Source organism: Nomia melanderi, chromosome 3 (genome assembly GCF_051020985.1).
Source record: "Nomia melanderi isolate GNS246 chromosome 3, iyNomMela1, whole genome shotgun sequence".
NCBI classification, from domain to species: domain Eukaryota; kingdom Metazoa; phylum Arthropoda; class Insecta; order Hymenoptera; family Halictidae; genus Nomia; species Nomia melanderi.
Window position 1 is genome coordinate 4,237,327 of NC_135001.1, and position 12,807 is coordinate 4,250,133.

General features: G+C 45.9%; 1 protein-coding gene across 3 annotated transcripts; it reads left to right on the forward strand.

Moving 5' to 3' along the window:
- The first annotated feature begins 24 nt into the window (after window positions 1-24).
- On the forward strand, window positions 25-12,565 carry Dab (DAB adaptor protein). Of its 3 annotated transcripts, none has more exons than XM_031989946.2 (7): window positions 25-608; window positions 3,891-4,105; window positions 4,500-4,643; window positions 5,689-5,841; window positions 5,927-6,175; window positions 6,260-6,511; window positions 6,806-12,565. In XM_031989946.2, the coding sequence occupies exons 1-7, from the start codon at window positions 572-574 to the stop codon at window positions 10,829-10,831; spliced, it is 5,076 nt and encodes a 1,691-aa protein (XP_031845806.2). In that variant the 5' UTR covers window positions 25-571; the 3' UTR covers window positions 10,832-12,565. The 3 variants fall into 3 exon arrangements, with proteins under 3 accessions (XP_031845806.2, XP_031845813.2, XP_076222348.1); XM_031989953.2 differs by having other exon boundaries at window positions 6,905-12,565; XM_076366233.1 differs by lacking the exon at window positions 25-608 and having other exon boundaries at window positions 3,926-4,105; window positions 4,478-4,643.
- The last annotated feature ends 242 nt before the right edge of the window (window positions 12,566-12,807 follow it).

Sequence of the window (12,807 nt, forward strand, 5' to 3'; positions counted from 1 at the left end):
CGTGCCGGCAGAGGCGGCCGTTACTTCCTTCGTATTTTCACGCCACGCGTCTCGATCGCGAGTACCCGATTCCCGGAACCGTGTGCGACCGCGATTTCGGTGTTCTCTTCGTCGTGCCCGAGCGGAACGTGCGAGCGTATTCGAGGTACCGGCCGTATGTGAAACGCGCGACGGTCTCGTACGTCCGTGGAAATACGGGAAACGAGGGAGACAGAGGGAGTAACGCAGAAGAGTAACGGCTGGACACCGACAAGAGCACGAGATAGGCCGCGGGTGAAAAAGGGTGAGAGAGTGGGAGAGACAGCTCTCTAGAGGGAAAGAGAGAAAGAGAGAGAGAGAGAGATTGAGAAAGGAAGAGAGAGCTGTCGGGGAAGTAGAAAGGGAAAGATAGCGGCGCGAGGGACGACAGAGACAGAGGCAAGGGAGAAAGACAAGTGTGAGCGACATGTGCCTGTGTTGAGAGAATTCTGTCCACGATAGTGCGGCGGCCGAGGGTGCGCCGAGAGAGAAGATCGGTAATAATTTCTCTCCTGTGTTCCGATACTCTCTCGTCGCCTACACGGAACTATCGATGCAGACCTTACGGAAGAAAAACAGTCCGTGCAAGTGTGAGTAAAAAATCCACCCCCAAAGTACGGGTCGTACGGTTTTCAATGGAAACGGAGAACGTGGAAAAGTTTCGTCGACGTTTCCCTTGTGGCTAGTGGGGGATTGTTTAGTGATTCGAGTCGATGTATTCGTGCCGCGACTGGAGGCTTTGCTCTTGTCCCGTGAGTTCTTTCTCGGTTATTGTTCGAGCATGACGTTCGTGATATCGCCCTGCAGATCGGTCAAAGGGAGCTTTGGAATATGGCTTCCCTTCTTTAAGAGGGAGAAAGACGACAGTCGCTCGATTCGAATCAGGCGGATTAACGTGACACGTAATGGTAGTATAACGTACTATATAGTTGCATGAATTCTATTGTACGGTGATGATGTTGCCCGGGGTCGAAGGGTTTCCCCTGCTAGGAAAATGACAACGGTGCTACAGAGTCCCGAATTTTCGCGCGAGCTTTCGTCGTAGTACCGATCTTACCGACTGCGCTGCTGCGTGTCGCGCTGGCTGCGCTCGTTCACCGTTTCAACGGCAGATGGGCGCACCAGCAGATTTCGTCGGATATGAATTTCTGATTATACTACTTTATTTACAGATGCATAATTCTACGATGCAAATAATTGTACGCGGTCCTTTCGTTGGATTTATGTTGCACACGTATGAATATTTAATGACTCGAGTGGTTGACGTTGGATGAAGAAGATACGCTTTCGTCGTCGAACGTCAACCGACGATTTCGCAATGTTTCAAAATCGTTTGTTGCGTAGTTAGCGTTTCTGAGGTTATGATGTTATTACCCGAATTCCGGGTTGCCGATGGATTAAATCATTATTGTTTTACCTTCTCCGATGAGTATTTGTGTTAGTCATTTTGCTGGAAATGGTACCTTTTTCTGATCATCGGTATAGTTTCTTATTTGCGAGGAATTATTCGAATACACTCGATCGTTCACATCGTGACCGTTAAACTGTTTCAAAATCGGCATACAGCGAATATTTTACCTTCTAATTTGAGAAACCCCTCTTAGAAATGATACTTTATAATTTATTCTTTAAAATAATAGATTCGATTTTAGAAGCACATATTTCTTTATTTTAATTTTCTATCAACGTACTTGCAGTTAATTGTCCCGCATTGTCACACCCGTCGCCATTTAAATTCAAAGTACCAGAAGTCAGGCTGTTGTATTCACTTTCTGTATCTCACTCACTAAAAACATTATCAATTCATTAACCCCTCGTTCTAGAATATCGTGTCAGACTCGTGAAGATTTCAAATAGAATTTAACAAATATAAATATTATTCAATTTGTTTGATTGCAAATTACATATTATTCCTCTGTTATTAATGATTATACCTTGGAGCACGCGTTGGCGTAAAATAAGATTGGAATTTTCTTTTATCTTTTGATAACTATAAATATAACTGTAAATAACTTAGATAACTATAAATATAACTATAAATATAACTATAAATAACTTAGATAACTGTAAATATAACTATAAATAACTTAGATAACTATAAATATAACTATAAATAACTTATAAATTATTGATAACAAAGCAGTTAGATCATAAGGCAAGGGGTTAAGCACCGAAAATAAAATTAAAACTCCAAAATGTCCGAGAAAGGATCGTTAAATATTAGAATAATTATGCATCATCAAATAAAAGCCTATAGCTGGTATTTTTAAATCAACCCCCCTGGGTGGCAGATATAAGCGACCTTGGAAATGTTCGCCACCTCTAAGCATCGGTATTTTACCCTCGCAATCCAGCCGGTGTTCTCGTTCCCGATCCCTGAACCGATATTTCCATCGATTCGAAGCTTGCGAGATTTTCAACGATCGGGAAAGGGAGAACACCACGCACGCACTCGCGCGACGGTGGTATTATTCGGTGGGAGTCTAGTGGTACTCCTAATTCAGCCGCCGGACTCGCCATATTTTATTGACCCATTGTTTTACGCTGGCGATGCTCGACGCGGGGGCGATTGTTGTGACAGAGCAAGGGGCAATAAAAGTCTCGTGGCGCAGGAGACTTGGCAAAGGAAGATGTGTGCGAAGGAGAAAAAGCTCGTCACAAAGGTGGCCGGCAAATGGAGGAGAAAAGGAGCAGAAGGGGCGTTTTCGGGAAGGGGGGAAGGGGAATGGGTCGGGAGGCATGAATTGGTTATCCGGATAGAGTCTGAAGTATCGACAGTTGGCATTCTCCACTCGAGCCCGCACGAGGACGTTCAAACAAATGTGCCGGTGTGGTCGTGATTATTAAAGTCGCGAGGGGGTCGTAAAAAGTATGCGCAGAGAACGCGTAGACAAGGGAGCTACCGACAAATTGTCCGCGGAAAGGCAAAGCCTGCAGTCGGTGCTATCGGATTGGCGATACAGGGTTTGAAAAGATGACCGGCGAGTTAGACGGGAATTTGTCCCCGAAATTTCCGGTCCCTTCGGAGGAAAAGATTCGATTTGTCTAGTTACCGGGTCCGAATAGGGCGAGCGGTGAACAAAATAAAGGAATTATTCGACGAAGGCTCGGCGACGATACTCGTTTCACGTTTTCACGGCTGTTAAATTGATCGTATCGCCAATCAACGTATTAGTTGAAGAGGCTCGGAACGATCGCTGGTAGATCAGTCGCAACCCCCCGCAGCTTCCAATCCGATAACCCAATACTTCCGCGCTGAACGGTTCAGCTCCGCGTGAGCTTGAATAAGACCGCATGCGGGGTTATTAAAACGAGCATCTAACGCGACAGATTTCGCGTTACTTTATCAGCTGCCGTGCGAACCACTCTTCGCGACGCGGGGATCTTTTTGAAAAATCATTCCTATCGGTTCCGTGTATACACTTCTTCCAGCGCCTTGTTACTTTAACGTCGGATCAATTCGTAGGCTTATTGATCCTTGTGCGATCGAAATGCGGGGTAAAAATTTGATGCGCACTACCGACTAGAATTTCTTTATTTATAGTAACATTGTGTACTGTATCTTTGATGAATCGATGAGCGATCGGTTTATTCACCCATTTACTAATTAGCGAGCCACTACCCTTTTAGTGGAATGCAAATACATGCCCCCTCCTCTTCGTTGTTAAGAGTAGTTCCAGTAGTATGAGCTACCGAGTCAGTATCTAAGAATGATTTATAGTTCGACAAATTCTGCGAGGCACGGTGTATTGGAAAATTGCATCGGAAAACGATACAGTTTCACGTGAAAGTACACCGATCTCGCGGTGAACATAGAAGGTTTTCAAAACGCTATCAACCACAGACGAAACGAAAATCGGCTTTCGTTGCAGTCAAGAACGAACGAACCCGATTTCTTGGGGACGGTGTGTCGTTCAAGGCAAAGCTGATTGGTATATTGGAAGTATCGGAAGCACGCGGGGACCGGATGTGCCAAGCAGCTTTGGCGGATCTGAAGATGGCGATTCGTGCGGCCGGCGAACACAAACAACGAATCTCCGTTCAGGTCAGCATCGATGGGCTACGCTTACGGGACGAGAAGTCGGGGGTAAGGATACTAATCAATCGCAAATACTAATGAAAATTATTCAACGGTAATCCAAATATATGTCGAATAGTTTTCCGAGCAGTGTAACGTATTGAAAATATATCAAAATCAATATATACCACTCGTCTGACTTCTCTCGTCTATTTGATTAACTTTTTAACGACATCGATAACGTGTGACTAACGTATTAAATGAAAACCGATGCGTATACTTACAGGTAAAATAATATTCTTCGATAGACGAGTTTATAATAGTCCGTGAATGATTATTTAACACTGTTTTCTTGAAATATTGAATTCCATCGATAGCAGCAAGATGTTAATGGAATTTTGTAGTCCGTCCATCGTGACCTAATAAAGATTTCAAGGCCAGGGCTCGAATACGTCTGTTCCAGGACTGCCTCTATCACCATCCTGTACATAAGATATCGTTCATCGCTCAGGACATGAGCGACTCGAGGGCGTTCGGATATATTTTTGGGTCACCGGACACTGGGCATCGTTTCTTTGGCATCAAGACGGACAAAGCAGCGAACCAAGTAAGATTTATACCATACGGGAACTGATGCAACAATTCCGCCATCTCGAAATTTCGGAAGAAATCGCGGCTGATTTCAATCGTAGTTAAGAGCTAGCGAGTTATGGGCGTAGAAGGAAATTCATTTTAACTTTGTAATTCGAGTATTGTCTTTGAATAGCGGCGGGAATGTACGCTTCGAAGGTTTAATTCGATAGGAGGTCCCGTTCGTGCGGGAATACGATTCGTAAACGCGGTTGAAGCGTGTCATTTATCGAGAACGATTCGCTTTAGCGAAGCAGGGGGGTTTAAAATGATATTTGTCCAATCCGGAGGAGCAATATCGACCTCGGTGGCTCAGTAATTCCGGAGGGGCATGTAAATAATTGCATTATACGATTCGGCCTGGCACTCCAGCGATACGCCGCGGGAGATTGTTGTTCGATTATACGCGATTCCCTTCGTGCTCGTTCAAAGGGACTGCGATATCTTCGAGTTGGGCGCCCTTCTTTGTCTCCCTTTCCGTTTTTCGAACCGTCTTCTCGAGTGCACGGAATACAACGCTTGAATCTGTTTTCGGAATTATGAAATTCCCGTGGCGTATATTCCAGTGATTTTATTTAAAAACGAAACTGGACTTCGAACGAGGGTTCGCTAAAAAATGTGAGGATATTAATTAACACTAGAACTACCAGATGGGTCAGAATGATCAATTCCTAATTTCTTCTTTTACAATTACTGAGAAGGTTCAGATGAGTCTGAGAAACCGTTAAAAAAGTTGACTTAGTAATATAGACACTGAAATATAAGCCAATTGAAATCTTAATAAATTCACTCTTATAACTTTTATAAAGAAATTTTGAAAAGACCCATAAGTGCTTGGTAGTTCTAGTGTTAGTGAGAACCTCGAGCTGGTTAAAATGATTTTGTTTTATTCATGGAACTTCTGTGTGATTTAAAAAATATTGATTTCTGCTTAGAATGTTTACTGTTATTCGATTATTAGATTTCCGTTATGTAAATATTAATTTTCAGTGTTGTTCCGTGTGTTTCGTAATGTTTCGCAGGTGGTGATCGCGATGAGAGATTTGTTCCAAGTAGTTTACGAATTAAAGAAGAAGGAGGTCGAGTTAACGCAGCAGCACTTGGAACAGAATGCCATAAGCGTTATCCACTATCATACCAGCGGAATCTTCGTCGAGCCAACTCCGGATACAAAAGTAATTGAAATGTAGATTAATGTCAAGAAAGGAACCACATTTCAATGAAGAATGGAATAAATGATCGAGATATTTGTTTAATCAGGGTGCAGCGGGCAGCGAAACTACCCTTCATCGAGTGAAGAATACGAATTCGGAGTTGGACAAACAATCCGACAGACGGAACGAGTCGCAAAGCGGCGTAATAGCTGACTTACTGGATCTACAGTTTGAATTAAATTCCCTACAGCAGGGAATCCATCACATGGATAAGATTACTCCCGAAAATCAGCCAGCGTCCTCCGAGAATCTCTTCGAGTCTGACCCCTTTGGTGATTCGTTCGCGAACATGAAAGTGCGTATTGTTCGATGAAGTTTAAATCACCTGTTTGCAAATCCTCTTTAAGTAATTTAGTATGATTTGAAATAATAATTTCAGTTGGAAGATACCGTGCGACCAATTTTGCCACCACCGCCATCAGGTTCCAAAAGGGGCCATTTAGAGCGACAGCAAACGGTTTCTGGTTCCCAGTCGTCAGTCACGTCCAGCCCAGCAGCAACGGGTACCAGTAAGACACCACCGTTCCAAAGTTCGATACAGTGGTTCGATAAGGAAACCGAGAATTTATTCAGTGACAACGAACCTTCGAATTCCACGAAGACTCCATCACTTAAGAAGGATTTGGATGAGGTAAATAATGTGGCTTCCTATTGAATCCTGGTGCTTGACCAATCCAGTGTAGAATATGCATCCCTATGCTTTCTTTTGCCGAGATAGATGAAGATACTTTAGGACCCCTTAATATTCGAAACAGTTCAGTCTACAGAAATACCCTTTTAATTTATTGCCGTCATGTATCCTCAACCTTAGCGCTGAACATTATTTCATTGGTTAATGTGATCGTATTACATTTATGAAATGATAATACATCAATAAATCGCCCATCTGCTTATCCTGCAATTTCGAATACTTAATTTGTTACAGTCCCAGGCTAAAAGTCCCCAAATAGACGTCTTCACAGAGTTAGATCCCCTAGGAACCGGTTTGATAAAACCGTATGTGGATAAGAAGGACTTCTTCCAGCACCTGAAAAATCCTCCGAAGAAGGTTCTGAAGGACCTCGTACCAACCAGTTCTCCGGACACGTTCCATGCCAACTTCGATCCCGTCTCGGACACCACGGAGACTGTGCATCAGGTACGAAACGACTTGACATCGAAGGACAGTCAGTTCGACGACAGTAACTTTGCGAACTTCGATCGTTTCGACGAGAACGAGGCGGTGCAACCGGTCTGTACGCGTTCCGATTCTTCACGACGAACGGAAACCCCTGGGAAGCAGGCACATCATCAGCCATTAGCAGTCGCGTTGCCACCTGAGGATACTCCCCCTTCCAAACCACCAGCGGTATCAGCTGTATCCGCCGCTGGAACTGCTTCATTGCTCAGCAGAATGGAGAAAGACTCCACCGAGTCTATGCACGGTTTAGTTCAACTACCGAGTCCCATAAAAACAGCGCGCAGAAAAGAGTTTGACATCGACTTGCCTAGCAGTAAAGCACAGCCCATCGAGAAGCCATTCCCGGTTGATTTTTCGGCGACCAGTGAATCACCCGCGTCTCCTTTGAAGTCATGTTCTTCTGACGCGAACTCTCGACTGTCCAGCTCTTCTGCGGAACTGGAACTCGTACCTGAACCTCCGCCACGAGGTGCCGCTAACATTCTGATTAATCCACCACCGCTGCCACCGAAGAAGCAAGGTGTTAGGGGCGCGATGAAACCTCCACCTAGGCCACCGCACACTGAAGGTTACTTCCACTATGATTTCCCTGAACGAGAACAGCCTGCCCCGGTAATAGCCAGTGAAAGGAGCAAGAGTCCATCGAAGGATGTGAAGGGACACTTCGACGACAACTTCACTCCTCCTGTTCAACTGTCCAGCAAATCGGATCTGATTAGCTCGATAACCACGTCAACGTTCGAGGATTCGTTTAGCTCTATGGTACCTACTACTAACTTGTCTACGTTTTTCACATCCACAAATACGTCCGCCAGCACGAAGAAAACGAAATCCTCGTTAGACATCACTTTAAGCCAATTAACGTCGTCTAATTTGAACGAGTTGGCTAGCAGTCTTGGCATGACCGTTCAAGAGTTAACTAGCCTGACTCTTCAGCAACTTACCGAGTGTCTGGCTGTGTTATCAGCCAAGGAAGCTCCTGCGAGCGACAGCGGAGATGTCACTCCTGTCACAGAGGAACCGGTGACCACCACAAGACCGCAGCTTGCTCCAAGCGTTAGTCAATCTAAGCCCTACACGGAGTCTCAGGCATTCGTCAAGGTTACCGAATCGGACTCCAGTTATGACTCCACCTACGACAAATACGCGGTGTTCAGAGAGTTACTAGAACTGGAACAGATAGAACGAAACGAGGAAAATGCAATGCAAGAGGAAAGCAAACAAGAGTCGCTGACATCATTAGTGAACTTGACAGTGAAGCTACCGCCGAGCAACGAGGATTTAGCAAAAGATGAATCGACCGACGTGAAAGTCGAAGAAAACGAATCTTCCTCCAGCTTAGCAAGCGAGAAAGCGCATTCTGTAGAAGCCGAAGGCAAAGTTAGGACTTCAATTACCGAGACAGAGACTGTGGCAGATTTTCTAACGAAACAGGCCACCATCGAGGTTGAAGAGGAGTTGGACAGAAGGAACTCTTTTACGGAAATGGAGGAACATGAAAAGACTAGCGAGGCCAACGAAGACTCCGACAAACCTATCGAAAGCAATGCAGAAGAGAACGGTTCGCTGGCGGCAGAAAAAACGGAAGTAAAATCCTCAGTGTCGACGTCCAGTGATAGGTACGCCGCGCTACGCGAGATTATAGGAGAGCCGGAACCGTTGCCCAAGCAGACAGAAGAGGAAGGATCTACGTCCAGCCGTGTCTCCCCTGTAATCGATCCTTTGAGTCAGTCGAAGGGCATAGCCGAAGTAGAACTACTAAATCTATTTTCCGACACGCCGCCTTCGTCGTCCAGTCCCAAAAAGCAAACAAAGAAAGAGGAAGACGCGAAGCCGATGGGCATGGACATCTTCGAGGAGATCAAGATGCTTAGCACCAGCACGCCAGCAGCGAAGAGTACAAGTACCCTGAACACGGAGGACATATTCTGCCCGTTTACCGAGTTGAAACAGGAACAGGAGGAAAGCAAGGACGACGGGAACTGGGCTAAGTTCGATACTAGTTTATTCGCCGCTGACAGGCCACCGTGCGAGGGTTCTCAACCGGCGACTAGCACGTCACCGTGGTCCCCTGATGGCAAAGAATTCCACAAGGACTCTTCGTTCAAGGGTATGTATCGACAATCTGGCGACAGCGACAACGAATGGAAAGACGAGGAAGAAAGCGAAGAGAGCAACGGGAAGTCTCGAGGCGACTGGAGATTCTGGTGCGGCCACCCTCCGCGGTTCAACGTTCCTGGGTTCGGCGAGAGACCGTTCTACGACGAGTCCGGGCCTACACCCGGCAGCAGGAGAGATAGAAGCTTCCGCGACAGGATGGTGAAGAAATCTCGCGACGCTGCGTGGCTGAAGAATGCCAGTCACAGGTCGCGAGATCCTTCGTCTTGGCACGACGAGGGACAATGGGAAGAAGAATTAAGGCGTTACCCTCATCGGAAGATGCCGTACAAGGACGATGATGATCAGTACGAGGCTCACTGGAAATGCAGATCGCAACTGCAACGGTGGAACTGGTCACACGAACCGTTTTACGACGAGGAGCGGAAGAGGAAGCTGGCGTTGTGGAATGAGGATGACAGGTTCGGCAGCCAGGAGAACATGGGTTACCACGAGGAAGACAGGTGGTACAGAAGAAAGTGCGAGAGAAGAAGATGGGAAGAGGACGCCAGGTTCTGGAACAGAAGGGCGGCGGGTCCACCGGATTCCGATTACCCGACGAGAGAGAGTTACTACTACTATCGAGAAGGCAGGGAGAGACCTCACGATTATCAGGACACATGGGACGAAGAATACGGTTCCGATCGACCTGGAGACGACTCGCCCAGATACAATCCGTCTGGCAGGAAAAGACACTGGCCGAAGAGACCTAACAGCGCCAACGAGGGTCGCAACGCCGATATGGTGTATGCGGAATCCCGCAGCAAGTTCGGCACCTCGAGATCCGAGTGTAGCGACAACGATTCTGATCCTTATTTGCGTCCATCCCAACGTTCAAGGAGTCGCGAGAGCTACTGGGGCAGCGACCAAGAGTACGACAGCTGGGCGGAGAGGCCGTACTGGTCCGAGGGGCCCGAGACGAAGACCGACAGCCTCCATTGGAAGAGAATATCCAGGCATAAAGCCCGGCAACCGCATTCCAAGACACAGAGCCCGTTTGAGGACGATTTCGCGCAGAGCGTGGAACAAGTCGACCCGTCCGCCGTTGAATCATTAGCAGCGGTTGAACCGCGGATCCGTTCGGATATCAACGAGCAGAAACCACCATTATCTAGTCCATCCTCCAGTAAGAGGTACGTGAAAGGGGATCTATCCAGAAAGGAGGTCCAGAGAGACTACAGCAAGAGGTCCAGCTTCTTCGAGGACGACCTCACGCCCACGGCAAGCGCGTCCAGCGACGCGTCCGACCGACAGAGGCTACCCTCTGATTTGAAGGCCACCCCTGAAGAGCTACCCTGCGACGGCAAAGACACTCACCAGGTGGCGGACGGTTTCGTGTCGGAGGACAGCGGCCGCGACTCGTTTTTTAACGGGGATCTAAGATACGACGACGACACGTTCGCGTTTAAGTCTGAATTAGAGGATAGTGTACCCGATCATCGGGCCACCACGCTACCCCTGAAGAATCACAGCCGGCAGGGGAAGTACAGTGCAGGTAATAACAATAACAATAACAACAAGTCCCGGAGTGATCAGTACATCAGGAAGTCCGAGTCGGTGAACATATTCGTTAGGGAGAACGATCCGTTCGACGACGATGACTTCTTCAATTGATGTGTCGCAGTACTCGGGGCGATCGGATCTGCACGATGCTGGACATTGCGACATCTGTCGGCTAGGACGCGTTCATTTGGATAGATCCGTTGATCACGTTTCCGTTTCGACCGAGTGGCGTTGATGTTAGACCCTCTATAAAATGGAGGCTGTTTGCTCAGGGACGTTCGGAATTCGACGATTTCTTACTGAATTGTTCAATTGACAGGGAGATTTCGTCGATAGACTGCGTACTTTCTGTGTGCGGTTCGTAAAGATCTTTTTAAAGGGAATGAGGTAGATTTTTATGGAAAATTTTTTGAAAATTCGAAGCACAAGTTCGTTCTTTTTTACATCGTTTTTGACTTACTGCAGATATGGATGCAGCAAGTGAAATTCTCCTTCGTCGCGATCTTCAATTAGGAAATAGGTAATTTGCATGAAAATCTGCAGTCTACTTAACGTCCCTGGCGGATGTTCAATTGGCCACTGGAAACTATTGAAACAATACCCCCATCGTTAACATTAATTTTCAAAGCTTAAGAGTGTCTCAGAGAATATTATGTAAATAGCTGCTTTTGTCAGGGATTTTTTTCTGTCTGCTTCACAGAGAAACAAGCCTACTTGCGTTGCTCGTGTAAGACAGGAGACCACAGAGGATAACGTCTACACTATATAATATTTTCACGATTCGAATGATTTCTATCGAAGTTAGAATCCAATGAACTAATATCTCTAGTCGCATAATATTACCTGAGAGATTCTGGTACAAAGGCATTTAACGAAAGAGAAGACTATATTATACGATTAAATTGCGAAGGAAATGATCTTCAGGTCGCAACTGGATTTTCGATTGTTTCATCAACTGTTCTCGGTTGAATTCCGCTGGGAATCGAATCGTAGAGTTTCTATACCCAGAACACACGCGTTGCGCTGCGAAGTCGAAGGTGAATTCCGACGAAAACGTCCGGATGAAATTTCGGCGAGACTTTCCTGGGTGATTTACGATTCTATCCAATTCTCAGATGCTAATGGGATTCACGTTAGAGTCCAAGGGAGATCATTGTTCAGGATATCGGCCGGAATGGACATGGAAGCTAGTCATTGTTTTAATAAATTTGTACATAATGTTATATCGGTGTTAACGTGAAATTAATTCGGCGACGGGAAGCCTGTATATGTGTGTGCAGTTTATACGACGCTTGATTAACCAGTAACACGTCAGTTACTTTTGAATTCGTCTCGACGATTCCATCGAGCTATAGTTGTCGTGACCGTTTTCCTTTTTGTTCCTTTCGTTTCCTCGTATGATACGTTGATGCTAGTCACACCGAGGGGAGTTTTAGGGGTATTCGAAGTCAGGTTCGGTCGTTTGAGTGTTGCCGATGAAAGTGTCCCGAGATTTTTTGCGTGCGAATAACGATCTTTTATAGTCAGCTCTATCGAGGGGAATCTTGGAAGCAGATTTTTATCGTGACGACGTTTTAGCGCCCATTTTCCGGGCAGAGTTTGTAATTATTCGATAGAACAAAGCGTTTCGATGTGAAATTGTATTATTATATTTAGTAGGAGGCCAGTACTTCTTTCGAAGAGCCTTCGGTGACCAAACCTTTTCTGCTACGTTTACAGCAGGTCCAAAACGATCTTCTCAATCGCAGATGTTTCCCGTAGTCTCTATAATTTCAGCTCTATCGGTTAGCGAACGAGACAATTGACAAGGAAAGGAATTCTTCGTACGCGTCGTTATAGGAATCGAAGACTCGGATCGGGGAAGCCTGAACGATCTCATTTTGATAGGCATTGCCTGAAACGACAGGGAATCAAAATGTGACTTTTATACACTTCTGACTGAGACGATCTTGATTCGTGTTAATCCAAGAATTACCGAATACGGCGTAGATAAAATTATGGATTACTTTTCGGACCTTTCTCGTTGAATAGGAAAAGAAGACGTGAGAATGAGAGTAAGAGTGCGAAAGAAAGAAAGAAAGAGAGAA

Bases quoted from the DNA above. Each gene is read 5' to 3' on its own strand.
- Dab (XM_031989946.2), top strand. From the start codon at position 572: ATGCAGACCTTACGGAAGAAAAACAGTCCGTGCAAGT. The intron at 4,106-4,499 runs GTAAGGATACTA...CGTCTGTTCCAG, and splicing joins TACGGGACGAGAAGTCGGGG to GACTGCCTCTATCACCATCC. The intron at 6,176-6,259 runs GTGCGTATTGTT...TAATAATTTCAG, and splicing joins ATTCGTTCGCGAACATGAAA to TTGGAAGATACCGTGCGACC.